At 71.8% G+C, this 20,137-nt stretch overlaps 4 protein-coding genes across 4 annotated transcripts; 3 read left to right on the top strand and 1 right to left on the bottom strand.

Annotated features, from left to right (window-relative positions):
- Positions 1-6,902: 6,902 nt before the first annotated feature.
- Positions 6,903-8,201, top strand: AURANDRAFT_70570 (hypothetical protein; the record flags this gene model as incomplete). Its single annotated transcript, XM_009034400.1, has 2 exons — positions 6,903-7,801; positions 7,977-8,201. 2 exons carry the CDS (start codon positions 6,923-6,925, stop codon positions 8,199-8,201), a joined length of 1,104 nt encoding a protein of 367 aa, XP_009032648.1.
- An 834-nt stretch (positions 8,202-9,035) lies between these two features.
- Positions 9,036-11,012, bottom strand: AURANDRAFT_60710 (hypothetical protein; the record flags this gene model as incomplete). Its single annotated transcript, XM_009034111.1, has 1 exon — positions 9,036-11,012. The coding sequence occupies one exon, from the start codon at positions 11,010-11,012 to the stop codon at positions 9,036-9,038; it is 1,977 nt and encodes a 658-aa protein (XP_009032359.1).
- A 189-nt stretch (positions 11,013-11,201) lies between these two features.
- Positions 11,202-14,087, top strand: AURANDRAFT_60709 (hypothetical protein; the record flags this gene model as incomplete). The annotated part of the gene is made up of 1 exon (XM_009034401.1): positions 11,202-14,087. One exon carries the CDS (start codon positions 11,202-11,204, stop codon positions 14,085-14,087), a length of 2,886 nt encoding a protein of 961 aa, XP_009032649.1.
- Positions 14,088-16,355: 2,268 nt separating this feature from the next.
- AURANDRAFT_18580 (hypothetical protein) lies at positions 16,356-18,044 on the top strand (the record flags this gene model as incomplete). Its single annotated transcript, XM_009034402.1, has 2 exons — positions 16,356-17,381; positions 17,487-18,044. The coding sequence occupies 2 exons, from the start codon at positions 16,356-16,358 to the stop codon at positions 18,042-18,044; spliced, it is 1,584 nt and encodes a 527-aa protein (XP_009032650.1).
- Positions 18,045-20,137: the final 2,093 nt, after the last annotated feature.

Here is a 20,137-nt window from a genome sequence, read left to right as displayed (position 1 = left end):
TTGACGTTCCACTGCCTTTTGGGCTGACAGCCGATGTTTCAGCCGCTGGAAATCGACGATGTCTGGCCCTCGCGCCGGCTGTACTGCAGCGATTTCGACGCGGTAAAGCCCTAACGTTCCACACATGGACCCGACGCGTCGGTCTGCCTATTTTTTTCCGGCGCGCGGCGCGTCTGCGCGCGAGGAACACTGGTGGTGGCGGCACGGAGCGACTGCAATCGGTGCGGTCCAGCGTTTCTGCGCGCCCACTGGCTTCGTAGCGTGCCGTTTTGCGATGGGAGCTGCTTTGTATATGTCTCGACGTGTTCCAACCCGCGGGTGCGCTGGGAGACGGATTTCGCACGCGCTCGCGACCTCGACGCGGTGGCGCGAACGCTGTACCGAGATCATGACGTGCTTTTGTACGTCAAAACAGACTTCTCCGAGAGCGCGCGAGCTACGACGGCTGACGAACGGGCCCCTACGACTCGCCCAAGGTGTCGGACGCGTCCCTGCGACTCGTTCTAAAACGCTGCCGTCGCGCGGTCTTTTTGGCCGGACCGTCGCGTATGGTCATGCCGACGTGCGCGCGGCCCTTTAGAGCGCCGAAAACGACTCGTGTGTCGTCGCGTAAGGGTCGGTTTGGGGCTGGATTCCCTCTAGGGATCGGACGAACGCCATCCGATCGCTGCAACACCCTCACAACTGGGCGTGAAAGTTTGCTGGGCCCTTCCTTAGGCGCACCCGCCGGTGCTTACCAATTTTTCACCATAGAAACTACCATCGTCGCGCGCACTGGCCGACGGCGCCCGCCGCTCCCGGCGTGATCCCCAGCCAACTCGCTCGGGCCGCTCTCCGAGCAGCTCAGAGAGCATGTGACAAGCTTTGAGACCTTTTACAGCCGCTACAGCATGGATTCCAGCCGTTCCGCTTCCCACGCGCTCCAGATATGTTGCGCCGACAACGCGGTGCAAAAGTAGTCGCGCGAACGCGGTCGCGCGCGTCCGAAATCGGCTCAAAAGGGATCGATTTGCGACCATACCCTACGATCCTAGACTTTGCGCGAGTTCGGGCGTGCCAGGAGTCGCAGGGGCGTCGATCGTGTCCTATCGTAACCCCATCGTCGCGCTGCGCAAGCGGTTCCGCGTCTTGGCGTCCGTCGGCGTTTTGGCAGCGTTCGCGGTCGTGTCGGCGTTTCGGCGCTCGTCTCGAACGCGCGGCCGCGGAGTCGAAACAGTCCCCGAGGGTGTTCTCGCGGTTCAGTCCGCTCGAGGCGTGTATGGAGCAGACCGCGGTAACAAAACGGCTCTCTATGATGCCACGAGCGGCTCGGAGAGGTGGGATCGACACGATTTGAGCATATATTCGTCGAGAGCGCGACCTCCGCGCGCCCGCGCGCCCGCGATTCGCTGGAAAAAAGTAGTCAGGCCCACGCGTTGGGTCTATGCGCCGCGCGTCACGGCTTTACCGCGCTCAAATCGACGCGGTACAGCCGCCGTCTCGGCCAGACGGCGGCGGCGCCAGCGGCTGAAACAGGCCAAAAGGCAGTGGTTCAGCGCAGCTCAGAGTGTGTTTCACTTTGCCCCGGCCGGAGCTCTGCCCAGGCCGGCAGAGCTGCCCCGAGCTCTGCACTCGACACCACTGCAGAGCTCCGGACTCGAAGGCAGCCCGATGGCTAGGACCGCGCGCCTGGGCCGTGGCCGCGGTCGTGGCCGTGGCCGTGGCCGTGGCCGGGGCGCGCCGCGCCGCGCTCCGGTGTTCCGGACGCCTGCGCCGGTGCTCCTCGACGACGAGTCGCTGCCGCCGCCCTCGGACGACGGCGAGCCCGTCGCGCCCGTCGTGCTCGGGACGGCGGCGACGGACCTCAGCCTCGAGATGCTGCTCCTCCTTTGCGGCGCAGCGGCGGCTATCACGTGCATGCCGCAGGTGCCCTTCCTGCTCTCTCCCGCGGGGCTGGCTCTGGCCGACGTCGTCGACCGGCGCGACCGCCGCTCGAACCGCGCTCTACTGCGTCAACGCCGTCGCGCCCGCCGGGAGCTCTGGCATCGCCTGGCCTCGCGCGAGGAGAACCCAGTCCGCCCGCCGAACCGAGGGCATGGCATCTACGACGACTTTGTGATCCTGTTCGACCCGCCGGATGATGACGAAGATGTAGACTACCTCATCGCGAGCATGAAGGAGAAGTTCAGGAGCCACTTCCGGCTCTCCTTCGAGGCCTACCAGACCATTATGCAGACGATCCGACCGCTTTTGAGGTCTCGGGCCCCGAAGCAGCTCCGCGACACGTCGAACGACTTCTTGCACTTTCGAAACGGTGACGAGGTCGCCCTCATCGCCCTCTGGCAGCTGGCCACGGGGGCCACGTACCGGGGGACGGCGCAGGTCTTCAGGAGGAACCTCAGCGGGTCCGTGGTCATGCGGTGCGTGAGGGCCTTCACGTCCGCGGTCGTGTCGGAGCTCACCGCCCGCTACGTCAATCGGCACTGGCCCAACTCGGAGGCGAAGCGCGCCGCCGCCGCCAATGCCTTCAAGGCCTGGAGCGGCTTCGACCACGTCCTCGGCGTGCTCGACGGGAGCCATATCGGGGTGGAACCGTCGACGGAAATACACGACGACTTCTTCAACCGGAAGGGCTGGTACAGCATCATCCTCAGCGGGCTCGTCGACGCCGTCGGGCGCTTCATTCACGTCCACGTGGGGCTCCCGGGCCAGGGCAGCGACGTGCAGGCGCTCCAGGACAGCGCGCTCTGGACGCACGGCCCGCAGTCCGCGAGTCGCGTCTGCGCGCGTTCTCTCACTCAGCCACCCGAGGTAGGTATGTCCCGCACCCGTACTTCATCATGGGCGACAGCGCGTACCCGTTCACGCGCTGGCTGCAGAAGGGCTTTCCGAAGTCGGCGTCCGTCGCGAAGCCCCGGTGGAAAACGTACAACGCGCGGTTCTCGGCGACGCGCGTCGTCGTCGAATGCGCATACGGCAAGCTCAAAGGCCAGTGGCGATGCCTCCGCGTGGGCCTGCGCCAGCGAACTCCCGAAGAATGGAACACCATCGTCAAGGCCTGCGTTGTCCTCCACAACGTCACCATCGACGAGATGGACCAGGGTTTTACGAGCCGCTTCCGGCGCTTCGCCACGACGCCCGACGTCGGCGACGAAGACCCGGACTACGTCGGGCGTCCCGTCGTCCCGACGACGACCGCTCCTGGAGCGATCGCCTACCGCCAGACTCTCCTGGACCGCATGGTCCCGCTCTAAGTTCCGCCCCGGCGATGTCCCAGCGGCGCATCGTGTCCTGGAGGGCCAGCGACACGCGATGCGCGACGACAACGAAGAGCTCGAGGTCCGCCTGCGCGAAACCGTGGAGCAGGAGGCGACGCGCCGACCGCCGCGAAGAGCGCGAGGCGCGGCGGCTGCGGGGACGGACCGCGCGCGCGAGGTCGAAGTTTTGGCGGTCCAGGGCTCGTGCGGCGCCTCGGTCGCGCGCGCGGACCGCGTCGGCGGCGGCGACAGGCAGACGACGTCGTCGTAGTCGTCCTCGGGCGGCGCGTAGCGCGAGGCGCGCGACGCCGCGACGAGCGCGAGCTCGTAGACCTGGCGCGCGACGCACGCGGCGAGCCTCGTCTGCGAGACTGACTCGTTCGCGATGGCTTCGGACACGGCGACGCGGTCGTGCGCGCGGAGCTTGCCCGGGTCCCAGTGCATGACCGCCGCCGCGAGGCGCCGCTGTGTCGTCCTTGCCGTCCTAGATGTCGAGCACGCGCTGGAGCCGCGGTGCCGTGCCCTCGCAAAGCTGCAGGCGCGCTGCCGCGACGGTGCGAGAACGCTCCGCGACGCGCTCCTGTGCACGACGACGTCGCGCACGCGGCCGAGGGCTTCGGCGGCCGAAGCCCTGCTCGATCGCATTCAAAATGTTGTCAACTTACTTGCCAGTGCCGCGTCGCGGACGAGTCGTCGCGGCCGCAGCTGGGGCGGGGGCCGGGGCCGCGCGAGCACGCTTCTTTTTCGCCTTCGGCGAAGGAGCTGCGGCTTCGGTGGGGCTGGGCGGGGCGGGAGGAGTAGGCGCCGCGGGTGCCGCGGCTTGAGCGCGGAGGAGTCCGAGGATGTCTTTGACGTCACTCTGCATACCCGTCATACCGTCCTCGAGCTTTGTGAGGCGCACCTCGGTCGCGTCGTCCGTGGGCTTGGGCTTGTTGGCGCCGGCGATCGCACTGAAGGAGGCCGCGATGCTCGCCGACGCCTTCGCGGACGTCCGCGAGTACTCGTTGCTCGTCTTGGCCATGCCCAAGATGGCCTCGAGGCTGTGCGAGTAGCCGCCGCCCTCGGACCCGTCGTCGTCGCCGCTCTTGCCGTCGAGGGACTTGCGCTTCTTCGTCCGCGTCGCGGCCGCCTTCTGTCGCAGGGTCGCCGATCGCCCGCTGTCGCGCGGCGAATCGCTCGTCGCAGAAGCAGGCGCCGGCGCCGGCGCAGGCGAGGCGGCGTCCTCGGGGCTCCCAGGCGCGGACACCGGCGAGGGCGACCGTGGTGGTGGCGACCGCGGCGGCGACGACGACGGCGCTGGCGACGGCGGCGCGAACTCGGGCCGCTCCGCGGACTCCTCCTCGTCCCGCCCGCGGTCCTCCTCGTCGTCGCTGGCCGCTGGGGAGTCGTCCGCGACCGTGTGCTCCTTCTCGGGCGACGGCAGGGCCGACTCCGCCGACGCGTATTGCCGGGTAATCTTCGTGTCGTCGCCCCAGAGCTCGAGGGCGTACTCGTAGGCCGCCTCCGTCCAGAGGAAGCCGGCGATCTTCCTCTTGGCCGCCGCCTCCTCCTCGCCATGAAGTTCTCGGACCTCCTCGTCGGGCCCCAGCGCGGCTCCGTCCGCGTCCGCGACGGCGTTCGCCATCGCCGTGGCCGTGCCCGTCGCCGTCCGCGCTTCCCCCGTGCCCTTCAGCCGCCGGTGGTACTCATTGTCGAACTCCTTCTTTATGGCCGCCAACCGCCCCTGTAGCTTCTTCGCCACACCGTGCTGCGGCTTGCCCTCGTCGTCCGTGAACCGTTTTCGGAGCGTCGCGTACACGTGCGCCACGTGGCCGTACCTTTCATCCGCGGCGTCGGCGAAGAGCCGGTTCTGCATCTGCCTGATGATCACGGAGGTCATCTTCGCCACGACCTCGCCGTCTTTTCCCAGATTGCGGTCGTGCCGCTCCTCTTCCGCGTCGTCCTTCGTCTCCTTGCGTAGGAGGAGCAACAGCTCGTTCTCCTCCGCAGTCCACTTGGTCTGCTTGCCGCCGCAACGGCTGCCCTCGGCCTTCGACTTCCGCTTTCGCTTCTCGACGACCACGTCGCTGTCCGCCGGCGGGGCAGCCTTCTTCTTCGCCGGCGCCCGCGACTTCGCGGGCGCCTTCTTCTTCGCGGGCGCCTTCTTCTTCTTCTTCGCCGCCGCCGCCGCGAGCGCGGCCGCGGACCCCGGGGCGGGCTCGGAGTCGGACGAGTCGGACGAGTCGCTCATGGGGCTGCGGTTGACGACGTCGTTCGAATGGCGACGGGCTGCCGGGCTCTGCCTCCCCGACTCTGGCGAGCCGGCAGAGCTCCGCCGGGGCAAAGTGAAACACACTCTCATCGCCATGATGGCTTCGACCTTTGCCCGCAGGCTGCTCGCAGCGTGCGCGCTCGCGTCCGTTGCAGCGTTCCGCTCGCCGGCGCGGCGGCTGGTCGCGCGACCCGCGCGCCCGTGCACCCATGCGCCGCTGCGCGCGCCGCGCCGCGCCGTCGCCGCGCGCGCGAGCCTGGCCCTGGAGGTGGTGAGCTCCGGCGACGCGGAGGCCGACGCGCGGCCCTTCACGGAGACGAACCTCTGCAAGGGCCTCATCATGTTCGCGCTCGTGCTGCAGTCCGCGGGGACGAGCCTCCTCGCGCGGCGCGCGTGCCAGACATGCGACTACTCGGGCGCCGTCGCGAGCATCACGCAGGAGTTCGTCAAGCCGCTGCTCGCGCTCTGCTGGCTCGCGGCCCGGCGCACGCCCGTGGCCGAGCAGCGGAAGACGCTGGCGGCGGCCTACGGCCGGCCGCGGGACATGGTCGTGCTCGGCGTGCCCGCGCTATGCTTCGCGGCGCAAAACGTGCTCTTCTTCTTCGCGCACGAGCGCCTGTCGTCGACGGTCTACCTCGTGTTGAGCCAGTCGAAGACGCTCTTCACGGCGGCCTTCTCCGTGACGCTCCTCGGGCGCACGCTGTCGAAGCGCCAGTGGGCCGCGCAGCCCGCTTTGATGGCCGGCTGCGCGCTGGTCCTCGCCCGCGCGATGGCCTCCTCGGGCGGCGTGCCGTCGGGCGCGATCGCCGGCGCGCTGGCCTGCCTGGCGTCGGGCGCCCTGTCGGGCTTCGCCAACGTCTACTTCGAGAAGATCCTCAAGGGGAAGAACAAGGGCACGGGCGCGTTCTGGCCGCGGCAGCTCCAGCTCTCGCTGCTGACGGCGCTCTGCACGGTCCCGGCCCTGCCCGCCTGCTCGACGCTCCTCGGCGAGCTCGCCAAGTTCACGCCCCTCGTCTGGACCGTCGTCCTCTGCAAGGCCGTCGGCGGCCTGCTGATCGGCGCGACGATCCAGTACGCGTCGGCGATCTCGAAGAACTTCGCGTCCGCGATCGCCATCGTCCTCACGGCGGCGGTCGCCGCCGACGCCCGCGCGTCGGGCCAGTTCAAACTCGGCATCGCCTTCGTCCTCGGCTCCATGGTCCTCTTCCAGAGCAAGGGCAACGGGAAGACGAAGCGACCGACCGTCGCGGAGTGGCGCGCCGCGTGCGACGCCGGCGGCGTCGTGTCCTACGCCGACTTTGGCGTCAAGCTCTGAGGGCGATTTAATGTATCTTCGAACGTCGCGCCATGTATACTCGCGGACGCGTACGAGAGGTGCGGGCCTTGCAGCAAGGTGCACTGCAGCGACTTTGGGTTGCAGAGCGAAGTGCTAGCTATGGGCTCCCGCGCCAGCGCTGGGAGCAGCAACGGGCGCAATTTGCGCCAGCAGCTTCTTCTATGTATCACATTCGCCAGGATAAATGCTCTTGTCCCCTTCGCGGAGCACGCGGCGCTCCGGCCCTGGCTCGACAGCCAGTCCTTCGGGTGCATCGCCGGCGGCGGCGCGCTGCGCCCGCGGCTCGCGAGCCTCGACGACGGGGACCCCATCGTGCTCGGCGTCATGGAGGGCGGCGACGTCGACGGCGTCGCGAAGCTCCTGGCGGCGTCCTTCGCGCCGAGCGTCGTCGTCGAGTACTCGGGCGGCGAGGAGCCGACGTGGGAGGACGCGGCGCTCGGCGCCGTCGCGTCGGCGGCGCGGTCCTACGACGTGGCGGAGTACGCCTTCGGCCTGCGGGCGCGCTGCGGCGCGCGCCTGCGGCGGCCCGAGGTCGCGGGCGCGTCCACCGGCGACGGCGACGCCGTCGTCCTGCTGGCCGCGCGGCGGAGCGGGTCGGAGTGCGTCGGCGCCGTCGAGCTGCGGCTGCGGGACGCGGACGGCGCCCACCCGACGCCGCTGCCCGCCTTCGACCGGCTCGCGGGGCTCCTGAAGCCCGGGCGGCCCGCGGCGCCGCCGCGGCCCTACGTCGCGAACGTCTGCGTCGCGGACCGGTGCCGGCGCCGGGGCCTCGCGCGCGCGCTCGTGTCCGCCGCGGAACACCTCGCGGGGCCGGCGGCCTGGGGCTACGACTCCGTCTTCCTCCACGTCCACCGCGACAACGTCCCCGCGCTCGAGCTCTACGACACCGCGGGCTACGACCGCCTCGAGGCGCTCGACGTCGCCCCGCTGCGCTACCTCTACAAGCCGCTCCGAAGCGACGCGCCGGACGTCGCGGAGGTCGTCGCCATGGCGCGGGGGGCCTCATGAATTTTCTTTGAGTTCAACATCTTCGGATTTGTTCAGCTTTAGCTCGTAAGTTTACTGGAGGACGTGCGTCGGCGCCGGGAACACGGCGACGTGGAGCAGCTTCTTGTTCAGGATGTGCGCGTTCTCGAAGACCTCCTCGTTGTAGCGGCCCAGGTGGCACTCGTTCTTCTCGAACGTCGAGAGGAAGTGGACGAAGAAGGTGTGCGCGCTCGGCGTGCGCCAGGCGAACATGCGGCCCGACTTCGACTGGTGGAGCGGCGGCCAGAGCAGGTCGAAGATGCGCGCCGCCGCGGTCGAGGCCTCGCGCACGGTCGGGAGCAGCTCGTCGCACGCGAGCCCGAACGTGTCCGTCGGCTTCGGGTCGCTGTAGACCGCGAGCAGGAACTTGAGCTGCGCAGCGAGGTGCTGGAAGGCGGAGCTCGTCACGGGGTCCGCGAAGAGCAGCCCGAAGTCGAGCTCGAGGAAGGCGAGCGCGCGGGCCTTGTAGGGCTGCTCGCTGAGCCTCGACGCCTCGCCGAGCTCGACGAGGCCGCATCCATGTGCGCGACGGGGTGGCGCAGCGCGAACTCGAGCCGCAGGCCGCCGTTCACGATGAGCTGGTCGCCGACCTACATGTGCAGGCATCGAAGCAGCCCAAAATTTAATGTAGAGTCTGAGCCGCTCAAGCTCTGCGTAACAAACGTTTGTTTGTTGCCACTCAACTCGCATTGGTTCTCTGCAACTTGAAGTCGCGCGCGGTTCGTCGACGCCGGCTCGCGCCATGTACGTCGCCTCGGCGACCAGGCCCAGGGCCCCGGCGTCCTCGAGCGGCGCGTGGTCGACCTGCGCGACGGTCGGGTCCGACATGGCAGACCACGGCGCCCGGGCCGCGCTGAAGACGTCGGGGTTGGTCTTGAAGGAGACGCCCTCGTGGTTCCGCACGGCCTTGAGGTCCACGACGGTCGGGCCGCAGAAAGTGAGGACGCGCTTCCGCGTCGCGTCGTAGACGCCCTCCATGCACAGGCGCGTGAAGGCGCCGTTCAAGTCGCACGCGAGCTCGACGGCGCGGCGCTCGTAGTAGCCGTCGTCGCCGCGGACCAGGGGGCCGGCTTCGCCTCTTCGGGAGCTGGCCAGCGATGCCGTTCATCGATCCTTCAATATTGAGGGCTCACAGGCGCACCTTACGAAGGCCGCTGAGCGGCGCGCTGCCCCCGTCCGGCCGCGCCTAGACCCAGCTGTCCGAGCCGACGACGACGTAGTTGCCCTTGACGGACTTCTCGTCGATCTTCGCCTGGGCCTTGGCGCGCGCGACGGCCGACGAGCCCCACTTGAACTTCTGGAGGCCGTTGAAGGGCGAGTCGGGCTTCTTCTTGTACGTGAAGACGGCCCACGTGCCGCGCGTGTAGACGCGGTAGACCGGGCTCCCCGTGGCCGAGAAGTCCTGCATGTAGACGTCGAGGTCGTCCTTCCGCGCCGACGTCGGCATGCCCGCGGGCGACCGCCCCGCCGCGAGCTCCGCCTCGAACTCGTCGCTGAACTCGACCTCGCGGCCCAGGATGTAGCGCGACGGCCGCGTCGTGTCCGTCGCGCGGGGCTCCAGGGAGAGCACGTAGAGGCCCGTGTCGCCCAGCTCCTCGTCGTGGTGGACGCCGCCGGAGCCGAAGTTGTCGTACGCGAAGTCGTCGAGCGTGACGGCCTCGTGGTTCGCGAGCATGTTGTGCGCGTACTTCTCGGCGACGTTCCCGACGACCGTCTCCGCGACGCGCGGGAACAGCTTCAAAGAGAAGCGGCTCCAGGGCAGCGTGCCGCCGCGCGGGCCCTTGACCGCGAAGCCCTCGCGCCGCGGCACGCGCTTGGCCTCCTCGAGGATGCGCCCGAACCGCGCGTTGCCGATGGACACGCGGCGGCCGGCGCGGATCTCCTGGAGCGAGTAGTCGACGACGGCGCGCGCGATGGCGCGCGCGCGCTCCAGGATCTTGCCCGGCGGCACCTTGCCCGTCGCGGCGGAGGCGCGGATCTCCGCCTCGAGGTCCGCCAAGCGGCGCGCGGCGCTGTACCCCGCGCCGGTCTTGAGCCACGCGGCCTGGACGCGCGCCGTGAGGTCCGCGACGTCGTCCTCGTCCGCGTCCTCGTCGTCGAGGAGCACCGCGAGCTCATCCGCGAGCGCCTTGTGCGCCGCGTAGGCGGCGAGGCGCTGGCGCCGCGACAGCGCCGCGGGCGTGTCCTCCTCCGCGGCCTGGACGCGCGCCGTGAGGTCCGCGACGTCGTCCTCGTCCGCGTCCTCGTCGTCGAGGAGCACCGCGAGCTCATCCGCGAGCGCCTTGTGCGCCGCGTAGGCGGCGAGGCGCTGGCGCCGCGACAGCGCCGCGGGCGTGTCCTCCTCCGCGGCCTGGACGCGCGCCGTGAGGTCCGCGACGTCGTCCTCGTCCGCGTCCTCGTCGTCGAGGAGCACCGCGAGCTCATCCGCGAGCGCCTTGTGCGCCGCGTAGGCGGCGAGGCGCTGGCGCCGCGACCGCGCCGCGGGCGTGTCCTCCTCCGCGGCCTGGACGCGCGCCGTGAGGTCCGCGACGTCGTCCTCGTCCGCGTCCTCGTCGTCGAGGAGCACCGCGAGCTCATCCGCGAGCTCCTGGTGCGTCGCGTAGGCGGCGAGGCGCTGGCGCCGCTGCTGCGCCGCGTGCGTGTCCTCCTCCGCGGCGGCCACCTGCTTCGCGAGCGCGGAGAGCTTCCGCTTCTGCGTCGACGGCTTCAAACTCGCGTCGGCGGCGACCGCGCGCGCGTCCTCGCGGAGGTCGATGACTTTCTGGCGCTTGGCGTCGTTGCGGGCGCTCTCCTCCGCCGCGTGCGTCTTCGCCTTCGCGGCGGCCGCCTGCGCCGCGAGCTCGTCGACCTTCTGCTTCTTCGTCGTCTCCCGGAGCGTGTCGTCGGCGCGCGCGGCCTCGAGCTTCTTGTGGAGGTTGTTGCTCAGCGAGTTCTGCGCCTCGCGCTTGATCTGCCGCTTGCCGTTGCCGGTGGCCGCGTAGTAGTCGTACCAGTCGTCGTAGAGCTTCTTGAGTTTCTTGTCGCGGTGCGGCCCGGGCGCCGCGTCGGAGTTCTTGAAATCGTCGTGTGCGTCCTTGAGCCGCTTGCACTCCGCGGCCTCTTCCGCGGTCTTCGCCACCTTCCGGTCCACTTTACGCTGCTCCGCTGCGGTACGCCGAGGCATCAGACCGCAAAAACCGACGAACGCGCGCGCCAAGCTGCGATTCAAATTAAAATGATGCTCACACGATCGCCTCATGTTGCCTTCACATTTGACGTCGGCTTACAGCGCCGCCGCCGCCGGAGAGCAATGGGTAGCCCGCTAGTGCGGTCGACGCTCTAAAAGAGGAGCCACACAAAAACCAAGGAGGGGATGCCGCGCGGCGGCGGCGGGTCGCGGTCGCGCGCGTCGCCGACGCAGCACGCCGAGAAGCTCGCGGAGAAGGAGGGCGGCACGTCCCTCATGAACATCAACTTGATGGACGTCGTCGAGCTCGCGTCGACGGGGTCGCTGGACTCGACGTCCCTGCTCAGCCACGGGAGCGCGGAGAAGCCCGCCGTGGACTTCATGGACAAGTACCGCCTGCCCGGGCGCCGCGGCGGGCCCGCGCCGCGGCTCGCCGCTCGTACCGCCGCGGACCTCGCGGCGCTCTTCTTCGAGGCCCGCGGCCGGGCGCTGCAGAAGAGCGAGGACCGGCGCTTGGAGCGCGCGCGGCGGCGGGCGGAGCTCGCGGCGCTCCAGCAGGCGGCGCTGAGCGTGCCCGAGGTCGAGGACGACGACGCGGGCGACGCGGCGTCGTCGAGCTCGCTCGAGGAGGTCGCCGAGGACCCGCGGTCCAGCGCCCGGCCGGCCGGCGGCAAGAAGTCGACGCTGCGCGGGTCCAAGGCGCGCCGGTCGCGGCGGCCGAGCGCGCACCCCGGCGGGGCCGACGCCGCGCGGCCGTCGGCGTCGGCCGCGGACGTCGAGGCCGACGCGAAGAAGGCCCACGAGAAGTCGCGGAAGAAGGACCGCCAGAAGAAGCAGAAGACCTGGGGCAAGGCCGCGGCGACGCTGGCGGAGAAGGTCGGCGTCGCGAACATCGCGGACCACATGGAGGAGACGGAGGACGGCGAGTTCGTGCTCACGGACGGCATGCGGGCCCGCGTCGCGGGCCTCTTCGACGAGATGGGCGGCCACGCCGAGGAGATCGGCCTCGCCGAGTTCCGCATGGCCCTCATCGGCCTGGGCCTCGTGCTCTCCGAGGCCGAGAGCCTCGACATGTTCCAGGCGGCCGACACGGACGAGGGCGGCACGCTCGACGTCGAGGAGTTCACGGACGTCGTCGCCGGCGTGCTCACGCCCTTCATGGAGATGAAGCGCATGGAGCGGTCGCGGAGCCGGCCCCACAGCGCGGGCTCGAAGCGGAGCAACCGGTCGCGGGGGTCCGCGGGCTCGCAGGGCAAGGGCCTCGACGGCACGGAGCCGCCGCCCCCGGCCGAGGACGACGGCGGCATCCTGCGGGAGGTGCTGGACCGCGACGCCAAGGTCGACGCCTTCCGCCTGAACGCGGCGCGCGCGTTCCGCGCGGAGACCGCGCGCGCGGCGGACCTGCTGGGCCGCCTCCGGAGCCGGAAGCGGCAGGAAACGCCGGGCGACATGGCCCACCTCGCGCCGGCGCCGGCGGCGACGAACCTCCCGGAGCTCGCGCGGTCCGCGTCCGCCGCGCACGCGCGGCGCGCGCCGCCCGCCGCGGACGCGCCGTCGCGCGCGACGGCGCCCCAGCGGCTCGTCGCGGACGCGGCGGCGGCGCTGCCGAGCGCGCGCGCGCCGGCGCCCGCGCCGCGGCCCCAGTACCCCGGCGCGCCCCAGCCCGTGAAGCGCGAGCCGCGGCGGCCGCCGTGGTACGACTACGAGAAGCTGCGCCGCGTGCTCCGGCCCAACTCGAGCAGCCCCGCGTGCCCGACGACGAGCGAGACCTGGGCCGAGGCGGACCTCGAGAGGGACCAGCTCCTCATCCAGCGCGAGCTCGTCGCGCGCCTCGCGCCGGCGACGCCGCGCGGCTGGGACCGCGCGTCGAAGCCGCGCCGCGACCCGGACGAGCGGCCCGCGACGACGATGAGCGGCTACACCCAGCCCGCGCGGCCGCGGAAGGACGAGAGCCCCTGGGCGGCGCCCTTCGCGGGCATGCACACGCTCCAGAACGTCCACGCGCGCCTCTCGGGCGAGAACGCGCACGGCCACCACACGATATCGCACGCCGCGCGGCTCCAGGCCGCCGCGGGCATCGTCGGCGAGCGCTTCCCGTCGACGACGGCGTCGTCGCCCCGCCGCGAGCTCCAGGCCGCCGAGGTCACGGACTGCTTCCGGCGCCTGCTCGCGAGCCCGGGCCGCGCGACGACGGCGGCGGGCGCGCGGCGCGTGTCGCCGCGGTCCGTCGAGAACCACCTCGCGGGCACCTACGCGCCGGACCTCCGGGGCATGAACGCGCGCGAGCTGCGCCTCATGCGCAAGTGCGTCGCCTTCGAGGAGGACGTCGGCGTCGAGGCCGCGCTCCGCGCGACGGGCCTGCCCGTCGAGTACCGCGGCCGGCTCACGGGCCTGGCCCTCGCGCCCGTGCTCCGCGCGGCGCTGCGGGCCAAGGCCGCGGCGCGGCGCGCCGAGGCGGCGGACGCCGACGACTACGCGCAGTTCGCGGGGCCCCGGCCGTCGCCCGAGGACGCGGACGCGGCCGCGGCGCGCGACGACGCGGAGGAGGCCGACGAGGCCGACGACGAGACCGTGGAGCTCGTCGTGAAGCGCATGACGCGGCACCACGAGAAGGCCCAGGGCAAGGGCCAGCCCCTCCGGGCCGAGCACTTCTACGAGCTCGTGCGCCGCGCGCGCGACGTCTTCGCGGTGCAGCCCATCAAGGCGCGCCTCGAGCGGGGCCTCTGCGTGCCCCTGGACAAGCCGAGCCCGCTCTGCTGGGCGAACTTCAACGCGCCGGGCGCGAGGCTCGTCGAGAACCCCATCCCGCCCGAGCTCTGGCGCTCGGCGCAGTCCGCGCCGACAGGCAAGCGGAAGAAGAAGCCCAAGGCCGCGGCCAAGGAGGGGGCGGGCGAGGCCGCCGTCGCCAAGGGCCGGGGCCGCGCGTCGACGGGCGACGCCAACGCCGACACGGCGCTCCGCATCCGCAACGAGGACATCCAGTACAACCAGGACAGCTTCGAGGCCATCGCCCTGCGCATGGAGAGCGAGCAGACCGACGAGGGCGGCGCCGAGGCGCCGACGGTGTACTAACGGCTCCGAGAGAGCGGCGCCTACGTCGCACGCGCGAGGAGCGCGAGGAGCAGCCGCGTCCACAGGGCCCGCGCGTCGCCGCCGTCGGCGAAGTGCGTGCAGTCGCGGATGCCCGACGCCGTCGCCGTCGTCGCCTTGTGGTCGTCCCAGAGCGGCGCCGTCGCATCGTAGACGCGGAGCCGCTCGACGCGCGCCGGGAGGACGAGGTCCGCCGCGCGGTTGTAGGCGACCTGCCAGGGCTCGACGCCGGGCGCCAGGGGCCGGCACGGCGCGTCCCGCGCGGCCGTCCCGTCGAAGATCGCCGCGAGGAGCGCGCCGAAGGAGCCGTCGGGCGACGAGAAGTGCGACGGCGCGACCTCCCGCCATACCACGCGGTCGCCCGGCCGCGCGAGGCGCGCGAGGCACGTCCCGAGCTTCCGCACGTCGACCTCGAAGCGCGCGAGCGCCTCGGCGGACGTGTGGTTCTGCCACCATTCGTACCAGGCGCCGACGTTGAAGACGACGGCGCGCGGGCGCGTGCCGTTGCCGAGCGCGCGCTCGGACTCCGCGGCGAAGCGCGCGCATTTGAAGGGCCGCGAGTCGCGGTTGTGCCGCAGGCCGGGGATCGAGGGGATGTTGGCGAGGAGCGCGAGCTCGATGGATGACGGCTCTGTGCCGCTGCAGAGGCTATGCTTCACCGATCCCTCGGCGTGGTGCCGGGCTGCCGACTCCGCGCAGCGATAGCCTTGCTCCACGAGCGCCTCTCGCAGCCAGAAATATTGCGAGGCGACGAGAGAGTCGCCGACGAAGAGGATGCTGGTGACGCCGAGGACGGCGGAGAGCATCGCATCATTTATGGGCGAAGATCTGCGTCAGCGTGCGGGATGTCGACGCGCGGCGGCTGAGCACGAGCTGCCGGGGGCAGCCCTCATGCTCTCTCACAGCACTGTCGGCCGCAACTCGTCACAGCGCGCGATTGAATTCCTCGCGAGGGCAGCCCCCGCCACCGGACCGCGTCGCCTTCCGCAGCCATGCTCGCCCGCGTCTTCGTCGCCGCCGCCGCGCTGTGCGCGTCGTCGCTCGCCCAGGAGGCCGCCGCGCCCGCCGCCGAGGAGCCGGCGGCGGCGGCGGCGGCGCCGGAGCAGCCCATCCAGTGCCCCGTGATGGGCGGCGGCTTCGACGACCGCTACGCCGTCGCGCAGCTGCTGATCATGCAGCGGAACCTGCCCCAGGCCGAGGTCTGCCTCCTCGAGGCCATGCAGTCGACCTTCGGGGCTTTGTCGCTCCTCAGCGACCTGAGCGCGGCGATGTCGATGGCGAACCGCGCGGCCGCGTTCAGCCAGATCCTGTCCCAGCTCAACCCCAACGACGGCGAGACCATCTTCCTCCACGCCCAGCGCCTGAGCCAGGCCGGCCGCTGGGACGAGTCCAAGCCCCTCCTCACGCGGCTCCGCGAGGCGAACGAGGCGAACCCGGCCATCGCGAACTCGCTCGGCGCGGCGCACTACAACACCTTCGACTACGAGGCCGCCAAGCTCGAGTTCGCCCACGCGCTCTCGCTCGCGCCGAACAACACGGACTTCGCGGCGAACCTCGACAAGGCGACCAAGGTCGCGGCCGGCGAGGAGACGCACGACGGCACGCCCAAGGAGGGCGCGGCGGACGCCGCCGCGCCGGCCGAGGGCGCGTGAGCGCGCGCGCCGCGAGCGGCGCGACCGGGGGGGGCTTTATGCGTGCGTGCCCGGCTGCTTTTGTTGGTTAAAGTCCCCTTGATAGGCGTCTTGATCGTGGCCCACAGTTCCTAGAATTGAAGCAGCCAAGAAGTCTAAGGCTGAGCCGCGCGCCCTTGCCGCCGTCGGTGGTGGACACAGGTCGATGCGCATCGTGCTGCCGGTCTTGGCCGTCGCGTCGGCCTTCGTGGTGCCGCAAAGGCGCCTCGGTGCGCGCTCGACGCGCCGCGAATCGCCTGCAAGCTCGGGCACCGGTCCCTGCAGCGCGCTCGGTGCGCGCATCGACCGCATGCGCCGCCACTCGAGCGCCTTCGAGGGCGAGACGGAGCGCGGCGACCTCGAGCCCGTCCCGAAGGCCGCCGCGAAGGAGGCGCGGACGCTCCTCAATGCGACGTGGCACTACGCCTGGGCGCGCCGCGGCGAGGTGACGACGCGCGCGCGCCGCGTCGCGCGCGACTGCAGGGACGTCGCGGCGGAGGTCACGGACTACGCCGCGGCGTCGGCGTACCTGTCGCGCGCGCACGTCGCGGCGTGGGCCCAGGCCGGCACGTGCCTCGCGATGGTCCTCGTCGTCGCAGCGTCGCTCGCGAGCTCGTCGGCCGTCGCGCGGCCCCTGGGCGTCGGATCCTTCGGCGCCGCGCGGGCGCTCGCGGCGCGCGCCATCGCGGGCCTCTACGGTGTCGGCTTCCTCATGGCGCTGCGCCAGAACCGCGCGCTCGTCGGGTCACGGGGCCTGTCGCCGGCGACGGCGACGCTCGACCGCGTCGCGACGAGGCAGTCCACGTGGCGGCGGCGCGTCGAGGCCGCGCCGACGCTGCTCTGGTTCTGCTACCAGGGCAAGGAGCTCGACGCGCCGAAGAAGCGCGTGTCGCTCGACGCGGGCCTGGACGTCGTCGCGGCGTCGGGCCTCGCCTGCGCGGCGCCGCTCTTCCTCTTCGGCGCCGGCGGCGGGCCGGGCTGGCTCGCGCTCGCGGGCTGCTACGCGTGCTACCTCAGTTTGGCGACCGTCGGCGCGCCGTTCTACTCCTACGGCTGGGATTCGCAGCTCCTGGAGACGACGGCGCTCTGCCTGCTCCCGCAATCGCCGCAGTGGCTCGGCGTGCTCGCGTTTCGCTGGCTCTGCTTCAAGATCATGCTCGGCGCGGGCCTGATCAAGCTCCGCGCGCGGGGGCGCGCGACGGACGGCTGGTTCGACCTGAGCGCCATGTCCACGTTCTTCGAGACGCAGCCCCTGCCGGGGCCCCTGAGCCGGCGGCTCCACTTCCTGCCCAAGGCCGCGCACCGCTTCGCGACGGCGTCGAACCACGTCATCGAGCTCTTCGCGCCCGCGTTGTTGCCGTTGGGGCTCGCGCTTTCCTGCGTCGGCGGCGCCGTGGGCGGCCTCGGCCGCGCGGCGACGGCGGGCTACGGCCTCGTCCACATCCTCTTCCAGGGGGGCCTCGTCGCGTCGGGCAACCTGTCCTTCCTCAACTACCTGACCATGGTCCCCGCGCTCATGTGCTTCGACGACGCGTTCCTCGGGAGCGTGGGCCCGGCGGCCGCGGCGCCGTTCCTCCAGCGGACCCTGATCGACAATCCGCTCGCGGTCGCGCTCGGCGCCCTCCTCCTCTGGCTCAACCGGCCGACCTACGAGAACCTCGCCGCGCCGGCGCGCCGCGGCGATTTGGACGGCCGGCGGCCGCCACACCAGGCGATGAACTCGACCTTCGACCGCGTCGTCGACGTGCGGCCCGCGTACCGCGCGCTGGGCCTGAGCGACGACGCGCCGCGGCCCGTGAACCTGCGGGCCTTCCGCCTCGCCAACGCCTTCGGCGCCTTCGGGTCCGTCAACGACCGGAAAAACGCGCTGGTCATCGAGGGCAAACGCGACGGCGAGGACTGGCGCGAGTACGACTTCCGGGCCTTACCCGCGGACCCGACCGCGAAGCTGCGCCAGGTGAGCCCCTGGCACTGGCGCCTCGACTGGCAGCTCTGGATCTCCGCGTGCCGGGGCAGGGACGCGACGACCGAGCGCTGGTTCCTGACCCTGCTCCACAAGCTCGCGACGAACGACGAGGCGACGAGCTCGCTGCTCAACGAGAACCCCTTCGCCGCCGGCGACCCGCCGAGCCAGGTGCGCGTCTCGCAGTACACGTACAAGTTCGCGCCCCTCGACGACCCCGACGGCCGCGTGTGGACGCGCGAGCAGAGCGGCGTGCTCCTCAAGCCCACGGACGCCGCGAGCCTCAAGGTCGCGCTCGACAAGTAAGCCGTCTAGCGCGGAGATCCTTAGCCGGGAAACTCGAAGAACCGGCGGACCCGCTCGAGCGGCGGCGGCTCCGCGAGGTAGCGGGCGACGTCGGGCCGCGACGCCAGGAGCTCGGCGTCGCCGGCGTAGGTGCCGGCGCGGCCGCGGAGCGCCTTGGCGACGCCGCGCGCGTCGAGGTGGTCCGCGTGGGCGAGCAGCGTCGGCAGGAGCTCGCCGGCGAGCGCGGCGTCCGAGGCGGCGACGCGCAGCGCGGCCGCGACCCGGGCCTCGCGCGCGCGGTCCGCGGCCCGGGCGACGTCGTCGCGGCTCCCGCGGTCCGCGGCCTCGGACGCCGGCGCCCAGGCCCGGGCGTCCGAGGCCGCGAGCCGCGCGGCGAGGATCGCGAGGCGCTTCTTCTCCGCGGAGGCGTCGGCGGGGAGTTCCGCGATGAGCGCGTCGCCGAGGAGCGGCGCGACGAGCGCGTCGAGGACCGACTCGCCCCGGCCGAGGAACGCGTCGAGGTGCCGTCTTCGAGCGTCGTCGGTCCAGGCGTCCGCCACCCGCCGGACCGCCGAGAGCGCCACCGGCGGGTGCTCCTCCAGGACGATTTCCAACTCCGTCGCGCCCGACTCGAGCCACAGGTCCCCCACGGCGCGCACGCGCTTGCCCTCGCCGAGCGGCGGCGTGTACGACCCCGAGCGGCTCGCGTCCGCGACGAGCGAGGGCGACCGCGCGCACCCGTTCCGCGCGTTCCAGTTGTCCGCGAGCGCCTCGAGCGTCGTCGCCTTTTCGACGCCGAGCAGGGTGCTCGCCGCGAGCGCGACGGTGTCCATGCGCGGCGCGAGCTCGAAGGCGTCGCCGGCGGCCGTCTCGGCGAGGTACGCGCACCCGGGAAGCCCCTGGCAGAGCGCGAACCACGCGTCGCCGTCGCCGCCGGCGTCGTAGAAGCGCCGCGCGGGCGCGGCCGCGGGGAGCCGCGACGCGTCGAAGGCCGCGCCGTCGTAGAGCACCAGGTCGCAGATCTCGCGGACGCACGCCTCGACGCAGTCCATCTTTTCCGCGTTCCCGAAGACCCGCGTCGCCGCGCGCCGCGGCCGCCGCAGGCACCCGGCGGACGCGAGCGAGCAGGCCAGCACCTCGTAGTTCGCCGCGAAGGTGGAGGTACGGCCTGCATCGCTCGCGAGCACCGCGGCCGTCGCCGCGGCGACGGCCGCCGCGTCGGGCTCGTCCGGAAAGGCGTCATCCGCCCACGAAAGGGGGTCCGGCGCGCCGCGCGCGAACACGGACACGGCGCCGTCGACGCCCGCGAGGAAATCCAGCAGATCGCCGCGGTCGCGCGCGCTCGCCCAGACGCGCCGGGCCACGACGGCGCAGCCGAAGCCCCTGGCCGCGCGGAGCCGGTCGACGAGCCGCAGGTAGCGCGCGAGGGAGACGCCCGTCCAGTCGCCGTGCTTGCGGTTCGACTCGACGCCGCGGGACCGCAGCGCCTTCGCGTCGTCCTCGGGCGCGCCCGCCAGCGCCTGGGCGCAGAGCGCGCCGAGGTCGCCGGCGTCGAGGTGGCCCGCCGCGCGCGACCGCGTCCGCGCGGGCCGCGGCGCGCCGCCGCCGGCGGAGTGGAAGAGCTCGCGCGCGACGTCGCAGGCCGCGAGGAACGGCGACTCTCTCGTCGTACTCACGGTCCGGTACATGTTCGAGAGCACGGCGTCGCCGGCGGTCGCCGCGCAGCCGACCGCCGGGGAGAGGTGGTACCACTCGGGCCTGAGGACCGCCATGGTGTGTTTCACCTGCGCCGGCCGCAGCATCGCTTCTGCTACCGGCTTGCGATGCTTCTACTACGTGCTACATATGCTGCTGCTGCGGCATCGGGGGTGGCATTGCGCACGCAGAGCTCGCATGCGATGCACCTTGTCGTCAACATGGAGCGCCTTTCTGTCTGAACGCGTTCCGTCGTTCCAGTCAGACGAGTGCCTCTACAATACGCGTGGCGCCGCGGCGCGCCTACTCCGCCAGCGGCGGCGCCGCCTCGTACGCGGCCCAGGAGCCCGCGGCGCGGACGTCCGCGAGGAGGCCGGCGAGGTCCTCGTGGCCCGCGGCGCGCGCGTGGGCCTCGGCGT

This window comes from Aureococcus anophagefferens (genome assembly GCF_000186865.1).
Source record: "Aureococcus anophagefferens unplaced genomic scaffold AURANscaffold_1, whole genome shotgun sequence".
NCBI classification, from domain to species: Eukaryota; class Pelagophyceae; order Pelagomonadales; family Pelagomonadaceae; genus Aureococcus; species Aureococcus anophagefferens.
Note: the sequence above shows the minus strand (reverse complement) of the source record. Positions and strands in the feature narration are given on the sequence as shown.